We start from the raw sequence: 24,275 nt of genomic DNA on the forward strand, positions 1-24,275 counted from the left end.
TGGAGTTTTGGTTTGTTTTCTTCAGCTGCAGAATTCTCAACATCCCATTTGAGCAGAAACCTACTGAATTTAACCATCTCTTTCCTGAAAGTGCTCACTTAATTCAAATGGACCTAGATGTTGAATGTTTTGGGGTTATCACTGTTGAATTCTATCATGTCCTTGTTTTCCAGAGGGGTTCTGTTGTTGACCATCAGCAGTAAAACCTTAGTTAATTGTTTTTGTTGTTTCTTCAATTAATCTCCAAGAATGTATACAATTAAAAGCAGTGTGCTAGATAAGCAATTTTCTGTTCTGTTATGCCCTTATTGGTCTATATTATTTCATGAACAATCCCAAAAAAATTTGCATTTAATTTTGTTGCAGTGATTATGATTATCTTCGTGATCATTTTCGGGAGAAGCACTATCTGTGTGAAGAAGGACGTTGTAATACTGAGCAGTTTACTCATGCTTTTCGTTCTGAAATTGATTACAAAGCACATAAAGCTGCTTCCCACAGCAAAAACAGAGCAGAGGCCAGACAAAATAGACAGATTGACCTGCAGTTCAATTATGCTCCTCGACATCAAAGGCGAAATGAAGGTAACAGTGTGCGGTAGTTGACCAGTACAATTGCAAATTGTGGTTCAATTATGATTTTCCTCATAATTTCAAGTTACCATTAAGAAAGGAGCTGAAGAATCCCAAAAATACACAAACTTATAATCTGTTGGAGTAAACAGATGCCATCTGAGCATTATTTCTCTGCTGAATCTGGATTTGCCATGGGAGCATCTTTTCTGATCAAAAAATTCTCCCTTTTATTTCTGTATCCATCAATATCTCTGTATTTCCACAAGTGACAATAGAATCATAGAATTGCACAGCATAGAAACATGCCTTTTGGCCCTAATTATAACATGCTGACTAAGATGCCTATCCATACTAATCCCATATCCTCTTAACTTTTCCTATCCGTAGACTTGTCGAAATATCTTTTAAATGTTGTAATTGTACCTGCCCCTACCACTTCCTCTGGCAGCTTGTTTCACATACCCAACACCTTCTGTCTGTGGGGGTGGGTGGGAGGAGTGGTTAGAAACTCCTCTCCTTGTATCTCAAACTCTCCAGTCCAGACAATATCCCTATGAGTCTTTTATGCACTGCCTCAAGCTTAATAGCGCCCATGACCAGAATTGTAAACAATCCTCCATCTGCAGCCTAACCAACAAGTTATACAACAGTAACATGATGTCCCAACTTCTTCATTACTCAGCCATTGAAAGCAAACTTCACTAATTTACTAACTGACCTATGTCCTACAAGTATTCTCACTTTTTGGGCCAATTTACCATCTGGGATTTATCAGAGGCCTTGCTAAAGTCCATGGAGACAGCATTCACCACCCTACCTTTGTCAATCTTCTTTTGTAAATTAAAAACGCAATCTGATTCGATCTGCCATGAACAAAGCTACATTAAGTATTGCTAATTTGCCTTTATATATGCAACCAAATCTTCTCAGAACCCCTTCCAATAACTTTCCACTACTGAAAAATAGCCCATTGGGGCCTGTAATTCCCTGGCTTTTTTTTAAAAAAAAAGCTTTCCTTCAGTCTTCTGGTATCTCACTGCGGGCTAGGGGCAAGCTTCTTCTTTGCTTCGCACCACCACCTTAAAAATTTTGCTTCAGGGTATCACTTTCCTTGAACTTGCTAGGTTCCATGAACTTTTCTGGACAACACAATTGAAGTATTCATTTAGATCCTGCACATCTTTATTTATTTACTGAGAAAGATCGTGGAATGGGCCCTTCAGATCCTTCGAGTTGCGTAGCCCAGCAAACCCCCCCCCCCCCCCCCCCAATTTAATCCTAGTCGAATCACGGGACACTTTACAGTAACCAATTAGCCTACCAACTGGTATGTCTTTGGACTGTGGGAGGAAACTGGAGCACCTGGAGGAAACCTAAGCATTCAGGGGGAGAACATACAAACTCCTTACAGACAGCAGGAATTGAACCCGGGTCACTTGTGTTGTGCCACCACACATTGCTACACTGATTCCTCAAAGGACCTACTGTCTTGTAATTACCCAGTTGCTCTAAATACACTTGTAGAATTGGATAGGATTCTCCTTCACTCTTATCTGCCAAGGAATCCCGTGTTCTCTTTGTCCTAACTTACATCCCTTGCATTCCTCAAGGGTCTTGTTTGCCTCGTGTATGCCTCCTTTTTCTTGACCAAAGCCTTAATCTCACCCTTATTGTGATTCCCTAATTCTGCAAGCCTTGTCCTTCACTCTAACAAGAACATGCTGGCCCTGAAGTATCTCATTTTCAAAAGTTTCCCATTTGCCTGACGTTCTTATACCTTTAATAGCCTGTCACAATCAATTTTTGCTAGTTCTTTTTCTAATGCCATCAAATTTAATCTTGCTTCAATTTAGGGCTTTAACTTTTGAATTAGCCCTATCTTCTAAAGCTATCTTAAAACCAATAGAATTATGGCACTAGACCCAAAGTACTCTGCCCTTTCCTCACACTATCAGTAGCCACTCAGTTAGCCTCTTTTCCTAAGCTGAAGTTGATAAAGGCTTTTCTTTAACAGAGCCATCTACATACTGTTTCAGAAAACTTTCCTGTACACTTAACAAATTCAGCTTCATCTAATCCCTTAGCATGGTCAGTCCCAGTGATTATTAGGGAAGTTGAAATTGCCAACTCTTATGCCCTGTGATTCTGTGATTTCCTTGCATGTTGCTGCTTGAATTCCTGCTATTAGGGAGACTTGTACAATCCCTTCAAAGTTATCACCCATTTTATTATTTCTAAGTTCTACCCATATAGATTTGCTAAATGTTACCCAATCCTGCTTCTCTTCCCCCAGAATAGTCTCACTAAGTACTGCTTATTGAATCTGAAAACTACCCACAAATTATTAAACACTGATTTAATCCTTGTTTTCAAATGCTAACCTCATTTCTGCTTGTAATATCAAAACTGGTCTTATGAAATAATCTTTCACAATGCACTTGGGGGCCCTTTCTGAATTTCTGTTTAATAAGTTAATTTTATTACAAGTCTCACTTGTTTTCTTTTCATTCCTAGTTATCTAAGTGAATCTGCATTACCTCTTTCCTTGCCTGTTGATCTTCAGTAATGGTAGTGCCCAAAAGTACTAAGTACTCCATTTGCAGATTAAACAATATCTTGTGTAGACTCATCATTTACCTCATTTTTACATTAAATGCCACTGTATTGGAGCTAAACTGCATGTAACTTTTTGTTTCGACCATATGCAAGTTGGATTCAAGAATTCAGTGTTGCCTTTTTGAGTGGATTATGTTTACACATCATTTTAAATGTAAATTACATTGTGCTTCACGGGTGTTTTCTAAACTGTTGCTCTTTCTGGCTATCCATTGCCTAATGAGTGTGCTCCAGTGTAGGTCCAGAAATTGCTCCACATTTTTTTCAATTGAAATGCTTTCTATTTTTGCATAGAAACAATAGTTTGTGATTAATTAAGAATATACAGTACCTGGAGTTCCAATTTGTTACATTTGCATTAGCCTCTCCAGACCTAACTAAATTACAGTCCTCTTGTGAAATTTCTGGAGTTGCACTGTAGTTATCTCGATAGTTTATTGTTGGTAATTTAAACCATGGGTTTTTCTGATTTGATTTATATTCTTTGATCTTAGATTATTTAAAGGGTACATTGAAACATTTGGCTTACTCATGCATGTAGTTTGTCTAAAAGTACTCCATCTGTTGATTAAATAGTATCTTGTGTAGACTCATCATTTACCTCATTTTTACATTAAATTTCACTTTAGGGTTTTAGAAATGGGATCATATTTTTCTTTTACTACTTATTATTATTTTTATTCATTGGAATGATTTTTGTATTTCATTTTGTATTGGATGTATTCATCCACTACTGCTAAAAATGTAATTGATTAAAGAAGTCCCTGAATTTGATGCTGATAAACAGGTTAAAAATTAGGCATATTGCCTGAATCATCCTGGATTCAGCTTGATAGCAGTGACGCAATTACCTATGCTAATATATGCCAGATGCCAATAGCCAGCAGGGCTGAAAATTCTCATCTCAGCACAGTCAAAGGCCTTTGCCATTTTAAATATCTAGGAATAAGATGTTCATTAATTTGAACAACTTAAATATAAATGTTTGTAATTTTAAAAAATGCTTTAAAAGAACATGTAATTTAAAACATTGGCTTTACTGTCTTCATAACATCGACAGTTCCATTCAGTGTTTAAGTTAGTGTCGAAATAGGATGTTAGATACAAAGGCACATGATCTGGCCTATCTTGGTTCACTGCATGGAACCACAGAAGCATGGAAGTCTAAAACCGTGCCACATCTTGTAGAAAGCTGGCAGTTCACTTTAGTTTTGAGCTATTGTCAATCTGCATTTCTAGCAATTTTCCCAGTGATTTTTTCACAGATAGCTGATACCCAAGGCAAAAGATGATCAACTCTAATAATGGACTTTAACTATTTATGTAAACTCAAGGTTACTTTTTGTGCTCAGGAAATAGAATGATAGTTTTTGAAATAATAAATATTTTTTTGTCCTTGTTTTGGTGGATGCTCATTCACAGCTAATGTTACTACTTGCTGTAGGTATTTTAGGTGGAGAGGATTATGAAGAAGTGGATCGATTTAATAGAAGAGGCCAGAATAGAGGACAAAACCGACGAGGCAGGTGGAAATATAACAGGTAATATGTTGTGTGATTAACAAGGTGTTGTAATTTCAAATCTTGTTCCTTCTGAAGATCTTTGTAACCATATTGGGATCTGTTTGGTATTGTTCTGTGTACCTTCACAATCTTGTAGATCACTGTTTATTTTTCCTTCTGTGCTTCATTATTGAAGTTCTGAGTCAAAAAAAAACAAAACTTGCAGATTCCATAAATATGAACTTAAATGGCTTGCAATACTTGGTAGCAAGACTCCTTTGGCATCCTCCTCCTGATAAAAGGCCTTTTGTGTTAGCAACACTGTCTCATCATGATTTACAAAGAAGACCCCTTGGCAAAACCCTCAGTCCTAAATTGGCACCTGTTACATTTGTCATTGTCCAACTGAGTAATTTTAAACATGGTGTTCTCTTTGTTATAACAAGTACAAATGACTGCTGGGCTGACTGCTGCTTAATTCACTCTGTCATTTTTATCAGCTTCAAAACAGCATTGACAACTGAAATGCTACTGCAAAAAAAAAAGATCTTGTTGGCCTTGCAAACAAATTCTTGTTCAGTCAGTCTGGGGACTCCTCACTCCCAGAGCCTCAATGCCTGGATTACACTTAAATCCACCATAATTTGTACTTGTGTGAAGGCTTTTGGATCAACTACCAGTGACCAGCAGGGATTGGTTTTGAGAATGTTCAGATTTAGGAACCAGTTACCCAAACTGCAACATAGTATTGGATTGAATTCTCTCCAGAAAACCAAAAAAAAAGGTATGTTTTAAAGAACAGATGGTGGCTGGAGAAAACACCAGAAATCCAGCATCTGCCTGATAACCATTGCATGGTTTCATTCAGAGGGCTGTGAATTTTGGAATTCTTCACCTATGAGTAGATGTGGGAGTGGGGGAGTCTAGGACAAAAGGGCACAGCTTCAGTATAGAGGGGCGTCCATTTTGGAAAAAAGAGATGTGGACAGATCTCTTAAGTCAGAGGGTGGTGAATTTGTGGAATTTGTTACCACAGGCAGCTGTGGAGGCCAGGGCATTGAATGTATTCAACAGAGCTTGACAGGTTCTTGATTGAACACGGCATCAGAGGTTATGGGGAGAAGGCTAGGGAATGGGGCTGAGGAGGAGAAAAAGGATCAGCCATGATTGAATGGCAGAGCAGACTCAATGGCCAAAATAGCCTAATTCTGCTTCTTTGTCTTGTGGTCTGAGAGGGTTGTGGAAGCTCTGTAACAGATTGATAGATAGTTGGATACTAAGTGAACCCAGGGATATTTAGTTAATGCGGTAAAAAGTTGGTATCAAACAAAATCTTATTAAATGCTACATCTATTAATACTTCAGTTTCTGGTTTTCTGTAACTGTGCTATTCATTTACCTAAATTTTTCTCCTTTTATTTCACTTTCAGTGACATTTTTTCTCTCTCCAATCAAAATACCTGTGCTGCCCTAGACCAGCACTAGAATCCTAATGACTAGGCAGAAGGGTTTTGCTGGGCCTGCACTCTGTTTTTGCTGCATATGTTGAGAGTATAAATTATTGGTGTGATTATTGGGATAGCCCTGTGTTTAAATACCCATTTGGTAGCATCTGCCACCACTTGTACAACCAAAAAACTCATTATGGCCAGCACATCCTAATTAAACATTAGGGAGAGTAATACCTAGCTTTGCCTTTGTTTTTGTTTTGAAATATTCTTTGTTAATTAGAAATTATTTATTTTCTACATCGTCCTCATCAATGTACATTTATTGGGGCATGAGTTCAATCTTCCAAGGGCCAAGCATCAGCAATTTTTTTTTTTCTGAAGGATGAATACTCTGAGGTGCACATTGCTAAGTCATTGGTGGGGGTGGGTTCTACGGATATTGAAAATACAGTGGTAGAAAATCTATTTGAGGTTTTATTTCTACTTATGAAGATTACAAACTGGAGGTTCTAAAATTCACAAAATGGGACAAAACAGTATATCAGCATTGGAAAAATTGAAGAATGGCAAGAGTGATAAATAAAATGGGAGGCAGTTGATTTGAATAAAATATCTAATAAAGGAACTGGATGTTATAATGCCAGTTTCTGTTTAGTTCTCCATTGACTTGATTTGTAACTAATTAACCCTTGGTTTTCCAGAGAGGAAGAAGATCGTGAAGTTGCTGCAGCTGTTCGAGCATCTATAGCAGCACGAAGGCAAGAGGAAAAGAAGCAAGCTGCTTCAAAGGAAGCAACTGATAATGGCAAAAATAATCATGGTGAAAAGGATGACGCATGTAATGCTAAGAGTGTAGTTAAGTCGACTAGTGAGACTACAGGTTTGTTTCAGCTCCGCTGTTTACTTGTCAATTACGTATACTGGTTTTCAATAGGTGGTGTAATTGACAGGCCTTGTGCTGTCTGAATATCTTCTAGATGAATATAGCAGGAACTGAGATCTTAGTCAGAATGAACAAATAGATACAGGGATTTCAAACTAATCAGTATGGTTTTGGGTAAGATGAAGGGGTAAATGAATAGTTATGGTTCTAAAACCAATGAAGGATAAAAGCAGACATGCACAAATAATGAATTAATCAAAGTAATGTTTAAAAGATGTATTTCAACTATGAAAAGGAATAAACAATACAATCTTTCTTTTAAAAAAACTGGGCTACAAATACTCAACAGGTCAAGTGACCAAAATAGCTATAGAAACAGTTAACATTTTCAAGTTTATAACTTCTTCGTAACTTATCGTGTCATCAAGATAAACAGTCATCATCCTGAAATGTCACAATCTCCCGTGCCACGATTGATACCTCGCCTGAGTATTCACAACATTTTCTACTTTTGTTGCAGAACATCAGGGTGTGTGGGAGTATAAGGTACTAATTCAAAGTTGGAAATCAGCTTTATTTGTAACATGTACATCAAAACATACAGTAAAATGTGTCTTTTGCATTAGCAACCAACACCGAGGATTTGCTAGTGGCTCCAAGTGTTGCTATGCTTCCATTGCCAACATAGCATGCCCACAATTTATTAATCTATACACCTTTAGAATGTGAAAGGCAACTGGAGCACCTGGAGGAAACCCATTCAGTCACAAGGAGAACATACAAGCTCCTTGTAGGCAATGGCAGGAATTAACTCTAATTGCTGATGTTGTATAGTATTATGCTAATCACTATGCTACCAAGCGCCCTAACCTAGTCTTAAGCAAGGTGCGTCCCAGGCAGTATATTGAATTAGATTAACTGGTGTTATTGTGGCTAAGTGGCCTAATATTCTCATCTTCCACGACATTGATATAAATTGAAGGGTTTTTCTTTGATTGCCATATACTTAGGTGCAGGTTTTGAGTAGTTTAACAGTCTATCTCTTACTGTGAATGTATTGGGTCAATATTGAACTGTTTGCTCCCATGTGCTCCAACATAACTGATTAGAACCACAACAAAGGTAATGTAACTGGTAGTATTGTGGAAGAAAGGGTGCTGCCTTTCTGATGTATACAATGCCTGCTTTGCAGAATATTATAAGGTTCGTTCTAAACTTGCAGTAAAGAAATTCAGCAATTTAAGTAATCTAAATATCCTTGGAATAGATAATAAATGACCTGTGAAACTGCCTAAATTTTAAGGTAACACACTTAATTAAGCCCAAGTCATTCATAAGTATATTATTCAAAACAAAGATTGTGGTACAGTTGCGAAGCCATGAATAAATTTTAATTTGCCCTTGTTTAAAGGTATTAAAGAGTCTGCTAAAGGTCTGTCAAAGCAAGAGAATTTCCAAGTGACTGCTCCACCCAATCCAAGGTATACAAGTCAACCTGCTCAAAATTCTCTTCTAGTCATGTTGTGTAATTAAAATTATTTCTATGTAATTCCATATGTTCTTCAGTAATATTCAAATGCTTGTTTTAGTGGTACCATTTGTTTCACATTTAAAATGAAAAGGTAGGGTGAAGGAAAGAAATATGAAGTGTTTTGTTGGGCAGCATTGGAATATGGCATAATCCTGGGTGGGGGGGGTGAATAAATTTTTATTTAGTAGATTAGAGAAAGGGCGTTGGGGCATAATCACAATGTTTAAGAGAACTGGCTGTGTTGTACAAATCAGTCACTTTTTATTCCTCATAAATACAAGATTTTTTAAACTAGTAGGATTAATTGGCATTTTATCTTTTGGCAGTTCTAATCATGTGATTCCTGTCCGCCTAAATGAAGAAGAGTTTCCTAGTTTGTCTGTTTCAACACGCACTAGTAGCACAGGTCTTACTCCAACTTACACATCTGCAGCTAAGAAAAATGCTACTTTTCAGGAAGAAGACTTTCCTGCTCTTGTGTCAAAAATTAAACAGCAAAAACCCACGGTATCAGCAACTGCGTGGACTAATGCTTCTAGTAAAAGTGTTTTGAAAATAGTGCATTCCAGCAGCAACAATTCTAATCAAGCTGTTAAGAAATCTTCAACGACTCTCAGTACCAAAACAAAAAATAAAACTGCTTTAAAATCTGATGGGGAGGATGAGGAAGATGGTACTGGCTTGACAGCCCAGGAGTTCAGAAGTGCGCCCACAATGTTAGATATTTCTTCTCTATTAACTCATTCAACACAGACTGTCTCTAAAGTTGGTAAAAAGAAAAAGATTGGGGGAGAAAAACAAAATTCATCACCAGCTCCAATTACTGAACCAAATGTAGCTAATGTTCAAAAGGAGAATGTTCCAGAAACTAAACAGAAGACCTTACCAGTCACCCATGTATTGAATGGTCACACTGACAAACTATGTACTGTAAATGCAAGCACATGCACAATAAAGGAGCCACCAGGGTTTAAGAAGTCTGAAGATAGTTTAAGTTCTTTACCTGAAGAAGATTTTCCAGTGCTGGGAAACCCAGTTTTACCGAAGAATCCACCTCCAGGTACCTATTTTAGAAGTGATCATGCTATAGTAGCTTAAAATATTTTGCCCACTAAGTATGTTTATGTAAGTGCAAGACTGCAAATTCTGAAATCAGGAGCAACACACAAAAAGCTGGAAGAGCTCAGTTGGCCATGGTGGTAAATGATCAGTCGACATTTCGGGGAATAGTGTAGGTGAAAGGCCTCACCCAAAATGTCAAGTTGCCATTTACTTCCATAGATGTTACCTGTCCCACCAGTTCGACCAGCTTCTTGTGTGTTGCAAGCAAATTTTGCATTGGAATTGAAAACACCTTTGATTCTGGGTATGGAAAGTCACTTATTTAATTTAAGCAAATCAGAGGTGGTAAAAAGTCTAGCATTTTTGAACTTGCTCTTTCATTTATCAATATCATCAGTCACTGCCAAGATTGGGAAGCATTTCTGGAGATTTATTAGTCAGATACATGGCTTTAGGATCTATGGTCTAGGAACTAGAACATTATTCTACTTCATTCATAACTATAAAGTATCTTGCTGTAGGGTTTCTATGCAGATAAATCTAGCAAATTATTTCGAATCTGACATTGCAAAGCTTTGGCTTGGGATAACTTGCTGGGATAAGAACTGTTCTTTATATGAACACCTTAAACAATTGTCCTTTAAGTTTTTTTTGATCATTATTGTCATAGTTTTACAGATTCCTAAATGCATTCTTGTGAGTATTGTTGGTACAGAAAATAAATCATTGATTGGGATTATTCTGTATCAAGTTTTTTTGAGTTATTCCAGTAAGACAAATATGGCTGAATCAACCATATTACTGCATAGTTGTATATAGTTCATACAAGAAAGTGACTTTACATTCATAAAATATATTATTCATTCAGATGAAACTCACCTTTTATTTCTTTAAGTCGGTTGATTGACTTGCTCCCTTTTTAAATGGCTTTTTGTGATGAGTTTCAGTGAACTTTGATAATTGCTTTTTGTGGATGAGTGATTGAAGATCACAATCCAGCCTTTGAACATGGGGTTTTCTGCTGCTATAGACACTGCTTTTTAAAAAGTTTACGTATCATACAATGGCATGGTGGGTTAACTGGATAGCAGTTTGGCTGAGTTGAATAGTTTGCCTTGAGTTGGATTGTTGTATTTAAGCTCCATGGAAGATTTTAATAGCAGAGACTGCCAATCTGTGGAAGTATTAAGAAAGTACTAAAAGTGTTCTTTGAAGTAACTAAGCAAGCCAAACTGGGAATATTTAAATATGGGCCATTTTATGCATTTTATGCTTGGCACCAAATGAAACATTTGAAAATCGCTGGATCGGGTGTGCAGCTTGGAATTGGTGCCTTCTGTCCACTCATGCCTGTTATTTGGGCTGGATGTGTAAGGGACTACCTCATTGGCCCTCCACATCCCAGGATTCAGGAGCATGTTTTAGAAAAGTGACCAGGCTTTGGGTAGCTGAATGTGAAGGTCTTGCCATTGGAATGCCTTTGATAGTTTCAGCAAAACGGAATGTGAAACTTGTAATTTATTTTAATAGCTTTAATGTCTCTGACATTCATGCATATTTTAAGTTATTAAAATAGAAATAATTCGAAGGACAATTAAACATTTATAATTTTTTTAAATGTAGCTAAATTAATATTTTCCCCTTGCCTCCTAATCCATAAGTTAGGAATCCCAATTGGACCCTATTAATTTTCACACCCACCCCCGTCTCTTGCAGCAGATGCTGTAGAATCCCTACATGTTTCATTTCCACATTATCCAGCATTATCCAGAATTTGGAGCTAATGCTGCATATCAGTGACCAAATTCTGGGCCTTCTGGATTCATGGCACATAGTCAAGTCAGTGGTTCTTGTAGCTGTTTAAGAATGTTGAATACTGGTGTTTCCAGTCAGAAGTACTAGGAAACCATTAATTTCATAGCTGTAGGGACTTTTTCTGCTGCTGCTTCAGTGTAATTCATTAATTAAATAAGATTGAGAAAGGGTAATCTAGTTAAAATGAGGTCATATATTCAACAGGTAACGAAAATCACCAGTTATCAATATAGAGCTTAAAATCTCAAGACCCTGCACAATGATGCTAAAGAACTTTAAAAATCATTTAACTGTAAATGATTGGAAAAGTTATTTACTGTCCTCCTTCCTGTTGTTGATAGTTAATGTGTAGATAGATATGTTATCATGAAAGTTCTCCAAGCCTCAAATCTGCCATCATTTGAACAATGTGCTGCATTGTTTTAAATGTGTTTCAGGTTTGAAGTGGATATTCCTGAACTGCAGCCATTTAAAAACATGATCACTACAATTTTATTTGTAAAAACTAAATGCACCTAGTCAGAATTAGAGCCATCTCTTTATGACACAATGTTCTAAGGATTGTATACTGGAGGAGGGGTAAGTGCTTGTATTGATATTTGGCAGTCAGTATATGTGGATAGGGTGAGTTTCTGAAAAGGCAGCTGGAGTTGAACTCTAGGTAAATATGTTAGTGGGTCAGTGTAGTGTGCAATGATGCTTTGCTTTGGTACCAAACTACTGTAATGACAAATATCTAACAACAATATTTTCTTTTTACATTAGGATTTCAAAATTAAAGCTTTAGCTAATTTCAGACATTTAATTCTGAATTTATTTTTTATCCAGGTTTTAACAAGTTATTACCAGTGAAGAGCCCACCATCCAATCTTCCTCCTCCACCAGGATTGTCTGCCCCTGTTAGTAAACCCCCTCCTGGCTTTACTGGTGTCCCTCTGAATTCAAACATCAGCGAGCCTATGATTCCAGCACCAAAACAGTATGTAAAATACTTTCCACTGAGGCAGTTATTTTGTTATCCACTGCAAAACAAAAATCAGGGGTTCAGTACTGGTGGATCTCCCTGCCAAAATAGCACAAATCTTTTCATTTCTGGAGGTGCTTTAACTTGTTTAAATTTAATTTACAACTAATCCCTACTGCAAATAATGTATTTGCAGTGTATGAACATTAATCATTTGTTACAAAGTAAAGGATTGGTAATTTTTTTTTTTTGAAAAATCCTGAGTAGTAAAGTCCTGTTGCATGTGCTGAGCTGTTCTGCAATAAAAGCTAGGCTACTACCACTGTGGGAAGATTTTGCTGACACGCCTGCATTTGTGTGGAAAGTACTCGCTTTGCGATGTTCTGTCTCAGTGATGTTTTGAAAATACTGCTTTGACCTCAATAAGTGATTTGCTTCTGATTCTGTTGAAGAGAATGTGAGTTAGCAATGGCAAATTGAGGTGACCAATTACTTGCAGAATGCTTGGGCAATGGAATTTTCTACTACTATTTAAGCTTAAGTAAGAAATGAACATGTCTTACAAAGAGCAGCAGTTTGTGAATATTTGCACTTTGACCATCACTTCACATTTTGTAGTCCATGGAATGGTGGTTGTTGCACTATGTATTTGCTAACTGCTGATTTCATTCTTAATCTTTGTTACTTGAGTAACTGAGTGAAAGCAGAATGCATTGCTTGAAGAAGACGTAGATTGGCCCAGTTGTAATTGGGACACATACCAGCGCTCTGCTCTCCAACCATTTGGTATAGAGAAGCAAGTTTTATATCCTGAGTCCAGGGCCATAATGAAAGCAAAAGTTTAGCTGTGAAATTTGACATACAGTTGATGTACTGATGTACTGTCTGTGTGTGTGTGTGTATGTGCTCAACCTTTGTTCCTTTTGTCAAATGAAAGCCTTTTTCTTCCATTTCAGTTCTGCTAAGCTAATGGACTTAAGATTTTTGTTATTTAGCCCTAGACTACCAGGCAGTAGGGAATCACATTTGAGGGATGCGATTTGTTGGACATGTTGCTATCCACTGGTGGTGGCATCCGTCGGTCTCGAGAGACCACGGATGTGCGCCTGGAGTTTCCAGGGCGCAGGCCTGGGCAGGGTTGTATGGGAGACCGGCAGTTGCCCAAGCTGCAGGCCTTCCCCTCTCCACGCCACCGATGTTGTCCAAGGGAAGGGCACTAGGACCCATGCAGCTTGGCACTGGTGTCGTCGCAGAGCAATGTGTTGTTAAGTGCCTTGCTCAAGGACACAAACACGCCCCCTACTTAATTTAAAATAAAACGTCTGCTGATGGTGGCTTCTGGACACCTGGCAAATGTCAGGAAAATAACACAGATCTAGGCCCTTGAGAAATAGCTAGGCAGAAAAAAATTGACCTGTCATCAGAAATTCTGACTTAAAAGTTCTATCTGATAAACTTTAAATTTCTATAATTCATTAACCCTTAGTAAGTATTTTAATAAAACATATCCACTTAATGGTAAACATGGGAGATTCTGAAGCTTTGGTGTATAAAAGTCAATCCCCCTGCTCACTGAAATACAAACTGGAAATATTTAATGAAAATTGCTAGGGCATTTCATAAATGCTTTGTGCCCATGCAAGAAAACATGCAGCTTGGATACATTGAAGTATATGAAAAATATTTCTTTTTGCATTATTTTAGTGCAGCTTGTCAAGAATTTTTAATTTTTCTAAATTTGTGAAATATGGCCTATTTCTAGGGTGTTTTTATTTTTATCAGAGTAAATTTAAATGTAGGCAATTTTACCATTCTTTATTGACTATTTCTATGACATGTAGGCTGGTTTGACTTGTTCATATTCAGTGGTATTTACATTAAGCATAAAGGAACAACAGACAACACCATCTCCAGTTAAAAGTTTTGGGACATTCTAGGTAACTGTTTGCTTATCAGTGATGTGATAAATGTCCAGAGATGTTCCTATGGTGGCGGGAATGCATATAATGTGCTGGTGGGATAGTAGTAAGAAATGAAGAGGGTTGATAAGAGAAGCAATGATCTCTGATTTATTTTTCTGAACTCTTAACAGATTTTTAAAGTAACCACTTTTTTTTAATGTAGGTCTTCACCTTCATCAAATAATTACCTCATTCCGGAGAACTTTCAGCAGAGGAACGTTGAGTTAATCCAGTCCATAAATACATTTTTGCACAATGATGAAACAAAATTCAACAAGTTTAGGACTCAATCAGGGCAGTTCAGACAGGTAAGCTGCAGAAACAGAAGAAAATGTAGAAATGGTGGAAAATCCCTTCGCTTCATATCGTTCTTTGGAAAAAGACACAGCACAATTTTTTCTGTCAGTAACTGAACTACAATAAAAATAAGATGCTGAAATTGCTCAGCAGGTCAGGTAGCATATGTGAAAAGGGAAACAGTTAATTCTTCAGGCCAAAGAAGATTTTTATTTAATTTATTAATTTGCCAAATTGTTTATTTTACTGTGGTAGAGTAGGAAGCGTGGATGTGGGAAGCACAAAAGACTGCAAGATTGGATAGCATGTAATGGGACTTAAATGGAGGGTAAAAATTGGGCAGATTTTTATAAATGGCATCACACCAGCAATCAGCTTTGTGTTCACAAGGCAAATTCAAAATTCTGTTTTTTGGATATAACTGATTCTTAAAAAAGCAGTAAGATGGATATCTAGACCTGGTGAATCTTTACTGGGTTTTATCTTGTAGATTATGCTGATAATTGGTTAACTTTCATTTATACACTATCCTATTCTTGCTTCAAAGGGTCTGATTTCTGCCACAGAGTACTATAAGAGCTGCCGAGAAATTCTAGGAGAAAATTTCCTGAAGATATTTAATGAACTGCTGGTTTTGCTGCCGGATACAGCCAAACAGCAGGAGCTTCTATCTGCTCATAAGGACTTGAAAATACAGGAAAAACCAGTACCAAACAAATCAAAAAAGAACAAGAAAAATGGATGGCAAGCGTCCATTACTGTTGAGCTCGACTGCCAGGTGTGTCCAACATGCCGTCAGGTGCTGACCCAGAAAGACTTTGTTACCCACAAAACTTCGCATTTTGAGGATGATGAGTTTCCCACCTTACAATCAGTGAGCAAAATCATCAGTTAAAAAATCAGTTCTTGTATTGAAGACCCAGGAGGAAAACCCTGTTGGACCTGTAATGATGCACGTAGATGGTACTTAGATACAATTATGGGCATATATTGCTTTAAGGGATAACCTGGGGAATGTGATAGTATGGTATCTGGGTGAAAGGAAGGAAATAGTATCTGCATTCTAGAAGCCTTGATAAAATACCAAAACCTGTTGCTGTACTATCATAGAAAGTGCACAATGGTGCATCATTATACACTTCAATGTTGTTGGAAACTACTTTCTACAATTGCAAAATGCAGTAGTGAAGTAAGAAATATAACAAAGTGTCACTTTGGTGCAAAGGTAATTGGCTGGTTTAAAAGCAGGTAATCTGAATGCTTTGCATAAACATTCACAGATGTGCACTTGACACGTCAAAAGTGTACTAAAACATTTGAATTTGGTCTATTAATGTAAAACAATGTTTTGGAATTGGGTTTGCATGCAGCTCAGTGCAGCATCTTTTTGTATCGTTTGTAGATATTAATGCACTAAATTTGTTCCACTAAGTTTCCCATTTGACAATTGAAATTTCAGGATATAATATAATGGTTTTGAAACTAGGATCAAATGCAGGATATTGCATTGCTGCATCTTTTTTTTTCTTTGCATCAATTTGTAGCTCATAAGCCAATCCTACAGTTAAGACTTTACATTCTCTATTTAAGCAGCACTCCATGCCGTCAGTGCATTGAATTAAATTTTGATTGCATTTCCATTAACTGCATACTGCAATAGAAACAGGCTAACAGGTCATTAACTTTCATCACTGTTCAGTAAAATGTGGAGTCCTGTGAGCTGAAGAATGGAAGTAATGATCAACAGCTGAAAAGCTGAGCCTTTAATAGCTAGAGACAGCTTATTCTTGAATAACTGACAGAGGCAATAGCATCCTGTACTGTGGTGATTAGTGTATTCATGGTATCCATGGTGGTGGATTGGCTTTTCTTTTTGCTTGTAATATATTTTGGTTGGTAGTGGTTCATGCCTGTATTGCTATGGAAGTACTTTGATCAGTACTTATATTCATTATGTATCACAATTAGCTATATTGTAGTGCCTTTTTTGAGTTAAAGCTTTAAAATAGCATGCATCTGCAATCTAAATTAAAGCTCGAGGTAGTATACACCTTTATTGTCAGGAGTCACTTTAGTGCCAATTTTATTACTATCTCATTATACCACTGTCCTGAAAATTTTGACCTGTGCTTCCATTTAAAATTAATTCTGCTATCTTTTCAGATTAAAGTTGATGGCAAGTAATTTAACTATGTGCCACTACTATATGCTTGATATCATTTACTACACTCTTTAAAAGCAACTCCTCTGAGTTTTACTTTCATCTATTGCTGCATTTTCAGTTGACCTCCCACAGAAATTCCTCGCCTTGTAACACGGAAAATTGATTTTTGAATTTTGAAAGAGCTTGCTCACACCTATTTTCATTATAGATGAATATTTATTAGCAATTAAGATTATTGTTTAATCTCCAAGGATCAAGGATGGGTTTGGATGGGTTGATGTTTTGGGGTATAGGTCCTTTTTTTTTCTTACTGGTACAGTGGGCCACAATCTGCCACCTTGTCTTACCATTGATATCATCAGTGATGCAATGTACTCCAGTTATGTTGAATTGTTTTATAATTTCCCTTGGAAGATGTATCCAGTTTTAGTAACAAAAACTAAATAATAAACTGCAGTAAGTAAGTTTTATTTTAATAAATTTGATTAACCTGTAAATTAAAAGAAATTAAAACAAAGTGATCAATGCAAGTGAAGTATTTACAATAATCTTAATGGGAACAGATTAAAATACTCTTATTAGTAGTCCATAAGTGCATTTTGCAGTTTTTGTAGGTATTTGAGTAGAAACCTGCAGTGACTTTAGCTATTGCATATGGAGTGAATTACCAGGAGGATGCCCCATAGCACTGACACTCTACCACTAAGTCCACTGAACTAGCTACCATAATGGATTCTGCTGATCTTGTCATTATCAGTGTGTGTCTGCAATGAGTACTATTGAAGAGCAATATTGGCGATATGTGGCTTTTGATAAGAAATTGTCAATCTGAACAAGAAGAGGCTCAGTTTAAATCTTAATCTTGATACACTAAAACTGACAGAAGAAAGTTATAAACATTTTAAAAACACAGGTGGGAATTTAGATGTGAAGGTGGCAAGAGGAGATACAAATGCAGTAAATTGATGCAGTTAGCTGCTTTTCTCCTTTTTGAACTTTAGCGTTTGTACCAACTTGAAGCTGAGATTTCTGGTAAATGTTTGCTTCTAGGCAGCTAATAGTTTAATACATTGACAGACATTTTGGCATAAGTGAGTTCTAATGTTTGTAAAACTATCAATATTTGAATTCATCCATCATCTTACGTACAATGTGCTGTAACTGATCAATAGTATGGAAATGTATTCTTGAACATTAAACTTGAAACTAAACTATGCTTCAGTTATTATAATGTGAGACATCTGGACATGAAACAGAATGGAAAATATATCCATGCAATTCCTGCATTTAATTAATGTTTGTTGATTGAAGGCTGTTTGGCTCAACAGATATAAATGATATATCCTGGAATTTCTGAAGGGTGCCAATAAAGATTGTTTATGCAATATTAATGCCATTTGCTTGGTGTTGCATTTTACAAAGAATGGACATGTGTTCTACTTTTAATTTCAAAGGGTATACCACATACTTGCAGAGATGTTACTTGTAGAGTTCTAAAGGGTTGCTCATAGTGAATTAAAAATTACATTGGATGTGTGGTCTTTTCATGGGAGGGCATGCTTCATTCACAATGTGTAGGAACTGGAGAAATGAAGTGGCCTGTCAGTACTTGCCATAAATAGATATTTGAAAGCAATTTCAGAATTACTGTAGTAACTGGTGTCCAGGAATGATTGTGGCACAGTTAGAGAGCAGGATGTAAAAAGAGAACATTTTAACATCTGAGGGCGAAGAGTAGCACAGATATAGGAGCATGAAAATATAGCGCGGGTGTGTAATATGATGAACCCTTGATTTTGAAGATATATCAGGACCACAGGAATGAGTCATGGTGGCAAAGCCTGCACCCAGAAATTTTCAGGAAAGAACATGTTCTGATAGCCATCTGGAGAAGAATCTTAATTATTCAAGTCCATGGGTGGCAATCTTTAGTCTCCATTCTTTAATTCCAAGTGGCATGAACAAAAAGTTCTGACAAATGGAATGTCTCCTAATTATCTTTCCATCTCCCTCTAACATCTGCTTCTGAAAATGGAAGTGATTGCCAAAGCATTTGTTTTCCATTTGTCTTTTACATTTCTATTTAAATATGTTGTATCAAGTATGCAAGTCATGATGCAGAACAAAAAAAGCTATCTTCCCATCTTTAGGAGTGTGAATAATCCTTGTGTTTCTCGGTAATTTTAATAAGTAAAATGATCTGTAACAATTTTAAATGGTAAGTGTTTATAAATTGGAACTTGCATATTTAATAGAAATAATTCACACTTATTAACATTCAGTTTGTAACCAGAAAAGCTACTAAACTGAGCAAGCAAGGATGAAATAGCAGGAATAGATCTCTCATGATCAGATATGTATAGTAACAAATCATCAGCATATAATGATAACATGTCCCTTCCCCACGAGTAATACCAAAAATATTAGGTGATTCACAAATGGCAAAGGCTAAAGGTTTCAAAACAATGTCAAATAATAAAGGACTTAAAGGACAGCCTTGCCTTGTACCACGGGATAACTGAAAAAAAGATCTCTGATTATTGGTAAGAACCGAAGCCAAAGGTTTATAATATATTTCAAGTTAAAGGATTTATTTAAAGTTAATTTTTTACCTTTAATTGACCAAATCAAGCAACTTGTTACCAGGTGGTCCCCATTATCTTTGCCATTGGTTGGTCGAATTAATGCTATTAAGATGATAGTATTACCCAAATTTTTATATTTATTCCAAGCATTACCAATTTTTATTCCTAAATCTTTTTTTGATATTATTGACTCCAAAATATCCTTGTATGTGTGGCAGAATAAAGCTCCTAGATTAAGTAAAAAATATTTACAGAAGCCTAAGAAGGAGGGTGGTTTGGCTTTGCCAAACCTGAGATTTTACAATTGGGCAGTTAATATTCGATATTTAATATTTTGGACACAAGAATCGATTATAGTATCTTGCCCACAATGGGTAAATTTGGAATGTGAATCGTACAAGACTTCTTATTGTTTTCTATTTTAAGATCTTTGCTTCCTTTTGCTTCATCTAAATTGAATAAACAAATAATCAATCCTATAGTTAAGCATACATTACGAATATGGTTTCAATTTTGTAAATTCTTTGGCTTGAATAAGTTTATCTTATCAAGCCCTATTATATCTAACTTTTTTTCGACCCTCTTTTATGGATCACGCCTTTATTATGGAAAACAAAAGGTATAACATGTTTTCGTGATTTTTTTTAGATAGTAGTTTTATGCCCTTTGAACAGCTATCTAATAAATATAATTTGCCTAAAACTCATTTTTTTTTGGATACTTGCAAGTTAGAAATTTCTTGAATAACATGTTACAGTTTTTTTTGAAATTATGTCCAATGGACATTATGGAAAATTTTTAGCTCTGAATCCTTGCCAGAAGGGTTTAGTAGCCATCATTTATAATATGATCATGAAAATACAGCCAGAAGTATCAGGAAAAATTAAGAAGGAATGGGAAAAAGAACTTCATTGTCTTATACCCACTGAGCAGTGGGAGAAAATTTTACAATTAATCAATTCTTCTATTTGTGCTAAACATGCCTTAATACAATTTAAGGTTGTACATAGGGCTCATATGTCTAAGGATAAACTTGCTCGATTTTATTCTTATGTTAATCCAACCTGTGACAGATGTCATTCTGAAGTTGCTTCATTGACCCACATGTTTTGGTCTTGCCCCTGCTTGCAAAATTATTGGAAAGATATTTTCGGTATTATTTCAAAAGTTTTGAATGCAAACGCATCCCATTACTGCAATTTTTGGTTTACCAATGGTGGATAATAGTTGTTTATCCTCTTCATCTCGACGAATGATTGCATTTGTTATGTTAATGGCTAGAAGGTCTATCCTATTGAATTGGAAAGAAATTAATCCTCCAACCATATTTCAGTGGTTTTCTCAAACTATTTCTTATTTGAGTTTAGAAAAAATTAGAAGTGTTGTTTGTGACTCTTCAATTAAATTTGAAGAAACTTGGAGACCATTTATTCAACATTTTCATATGAGCTAAACTGACTTTTCATAAACCTTACTTTTATTATCCTTAATTATCTGGATGAAGGTGCGGAGTTATTGATGCTGCTGTGTATATTTGACATAATACAATGGCCCATGTTGGTTAGGTTTTTTTTTGGAGGTTTTTTTTTCTTATTTACTCCTTTTTTCGTAATCACTATGAGTTTGGGAGGTTATTATATATGGATTATCTATTTGTATTTATACTTTAACCTATTAATTATGTATTCTCAAACTATGTTTCTCATGTTTGTTTAAAATTAATAAAAACATAAGAGTGTGAATAATGCTGAAGCATAAGCTTTGCTACTTTAATAGTTGTAATAGGCAGAGAATCATTGAACTAGAGGTGCATATATCAGTTTTCAAAATCTCAAAATTTGCAACAAATTAGTTGCTTAAGAATTCCATTGAATCTTGCTGGGACAGGACCTCTCTCTTATTCTCTACATTTTATGCTTTGGATATTTACTGGCATTTCAGTTTGTAAACACCCAGACAAGATCAGCTAGGCTTGCAGCATAGTGGTGAATTATTCATTGCACTTATTCTGCCTACAGATCTTCCAATGCATGGTACAGCTAATGAGGTTTTTTATGTCCCAATTTCATGTAATAAAGGGAAATTCTATTTTTTTGGAAGCAATCATTACATTTTTGTATCAAAACAAGGTTTTTGGAAAATCTGTAATCACTGATAATGTGTTTTGGGGAGTTTATTCCTTCATGTATTTTAAATTCTGAGTGGAACATATTCTGGTTCAGGACAATCCTGGTGTTCCTAAACCAGAAATAATGGATGAATCTGAAGATCCACTCTCAAGAAGTCTAGCACTGCATCATTCAAATTGGCTGACCCAGTCCTTCTCAAGATATTGAGGTTTTCATACAGTTATTGGGGATGTAAAGAGTCATTACAAATCCTTTACAAGATTTGAGATCATTCTTAAGTGTAAGTTACCCAAATGCTATTACAGTAATAGTGAGCTAAGTTTAATTTTGCCACTATCTGCAAAGAGTGTGCGTTCTAAGTATGGGTTTCCTTGCATTAGGGGTTAGTAGGATAATTGGTTAATGGATGTAATTGAGCAGGCTGGAAGGGCTTGTTACTGTGCTGTATCTTTAAATAATATAAAATGATGGAACTGGATCCTTTACTTCACCATAAGACCATAATCAGTAAGGATAGGCAGCACCAATAAACAGTTCAAAAAGAATATCTATGCCCAGATCTTCTAAATCTAAAGCATTTGACAAAGCGCAACATGAAAAATTATTTTAGATTCTCGCTAATGTTGGCCCTTCTTGTTGGAAGGGACCAACAACTGCTTCAAAATTTATATTGGAATCAAATGGCGGTAAAAATGATAATATAAGCAGTTGGTCTAAAATTCAAAGAGGAGTTAGACAGAGATGCATTGCCTCATCAGAATTATTTAATATCTATAGTGAAATGATTCTCAGAGAAATAGAAGATCTAGATGGGATAAAAATTGGAGGTGTTAACATCAACAATATAAGATATACAAACGATACCACCCTAATAGCAAGTGCAGCAGAAGACCTACAAATCCTCCTAGACAAAGTAGTACAAACAAGTGCAGATTTTGGTCTAAACCATCAACTGTAAAAAAAAAACACAAATGTATGGTAATATCAAAACAGGATACTCCCAAATGCCAATTGTAATCGGTAACCAAGAGATTGAACAAAAGACCAGCTTTAAATACCTTGGTAGCTTTATGTTACAAGATGCTAGAAGTAAAGTAAAAATAAAAAGAATTGCCATTGCCAAAACCAACTTCCAAAAAATGAAATCCATTTTCACCAACAGACATATTTCTATCACAACAAGGCTTAGGCTACTAAAATGTTACATCTGGTCAATCTTGCTGTATGCTTCCAAAACATGAACTTTAACACCAGAACTCCAAAGAAACCTAGAAGCAACCCCCAGAAATATGGTTTCTTCGAAGAATACTGAAAATATCATTTAGAAATAGGGTTGTTACGTCCGTAGCCCTGTCCTTTGTGAGAATCGCAAGATCACTGTTGGGTTGGGTCAAGGGGCCCAGGAAATGAGAGAGAGATGTGCAGAATGCCTCGTTTCCCCGGCGATGTAAAGCTACGGGACATGGCCATTGTCTCCGGAAGACAAAGTTGTGGATTGGAGAATGTGCTACGTGAACGCCCTCAGGCAAAGTGGGCTGGTTGAGGGAGAGATTGCATCACCCCCAACCTGATTGACATCTACGACCCTGCGAGTCAGGATAAAAGAGGGTCTGTAGGAACAGCCCCTCAGATGCACCAGAAGAAACGTTAAGCGACCATGTAACAGCAGGAAGTCATCTGAAGGAGGCCACGTATGTTCAGTTCCGTTGCTGGAATTGGTGGCTGGAACCACGGAAAACGGCTTTTAGCTAACAACGGGGAAACCCACTCCCCTGACTCAACGGATTGGCATCATAAAAGACCTGGGCAAGTTTAAACCGCCTCGCTCTTAAACCCAAAAACGCTGCAACTTGAACGAACTAACAGTGACTGTTATCTTTCCATCGGACAATACATTATCCCCTAGACAACGATAGAGCTATTTCTTATTGGTCATTATTATACCCGCGCTTTAGATTTAGTATTGACGACATATATTATCTGTATGTTTGCATTAATCTTATTTTTGTGCCCATTATCAATAAATACTTTTAAAAGTAGTACCATCAGACTTCAACGGACCTCTCTATCTTTGCTGGTAAGTGATCCAGTTACGAGATTTCGTAACAGGGTAACTAATGAGACAGCACTCCAATGTGCCCATACAAAAAGATCTTTAATGAGAACATTAAATGAGAGGAAACTTAATTTCTTGGGCCATATCATCAGAAAGGGAGAAATAGAATGCCTTACGTTACTGGGAAACATGGAAGAGGAAGGCAGAGAAGAATATATGGACTCTGTGAAATGGCTAACAAATCTAAATGAGCAAGATACCATTGACGCTGCGAGGGATTGTTTGATGTGGAGAGCCGTGATTGCCCAAGCGTGTAACGCGCAAGGTGCATGAAGAAGAAGGCAGCACCACCTCTGCCACAATTAACTCAAAACTGGTGCCTACAATGCTGTGTCTGCAGCTCCTTGTACATTTGTACTGTGGCCAGATTCTGCTCTAACTCCATGTACAAATTTTGCAGATGATGTCATGTTAGTGGGTTGTACCTCAAGTAGCAGTGAGTTGGAATGCACCAAGGGGAATGGGAGCCTAGTGACATGGTACCATGTCAACAATTCTCCCTCAATGTTAGCAGAACAAAAAAGCTGGTTGTTGATTTTGGAAGGTGGGGAATAGAAGGATGGTGATGATATGTTACCTAATGGTGTTGAGGTTGAGAGGATTGAGAATCAAATTCCCAGGTAA

At 36.6% G+C, this 24,275-nt stretch overlaps 1 protein-coding gene across 2 annotated transcripts in view; it reads left to right on the top strand.

Moving 5' to 3' along the window:
* Positions 1-21,136, top strand: part of znf598 (zinc finger protein 598) — a 32,257-nt gene extending 11,121 nt beyond the window's left edge. Inside the window, exons 5-12 of one of the 2 annotated variants that reach the window (XM_059979570.1) lie at positions 367-584; positions 4,636-4,732; positions 6,846-7,024; positions 8,439-8,508; positions 8,885-9,618; positions 12,264-12,414; positions 14,524-14,668; positions 15,205-21,136. In XM_059979570.1, the coding sequence (XP_059835553.1) occupies positions 367-584; positions 4,636-4,732; positions 6,846-7,024; positions 8,439-8,508; positions 8,885-9,618; positions 12,264-12,414; positions 14,524-14,668; positions 15,205-15,552 (1,942 nt within the window). In that variant the 3' untranslated portion in view covers positions 15,553-21,136. The remainder of the gene's footprint in view (positions 1-366; positions 585-4,635; positions 4,733-6,845; positions 7,025-8,438; positions 8,509-8,884; positions 9,619-12,263; positions 12,415-14,523; positions 14,669-15,204) is intronic. The other variant, XR_009513962.1, reaches the window with a different exon arrangement.
* Positions 21,137-24,275: the final 3,139 nt, after the last annotated feature.

The sequence above is a fragment of the Hypanus sabinus genome, chromosome 9 (assembly GCF_030144855.1).
Source record: "Hypanus sabinus isolate sHypSab1 chromosome 9, sHypSab1.hap1, whole genome shotgun sequence".
Taxonomy (NCBI): Eukaryota; Metazoa; Chordata; class Chondrichthyes; order Myliobatiformes; family Dasyatidae; genus Hypanus; species Hypanus sabinus.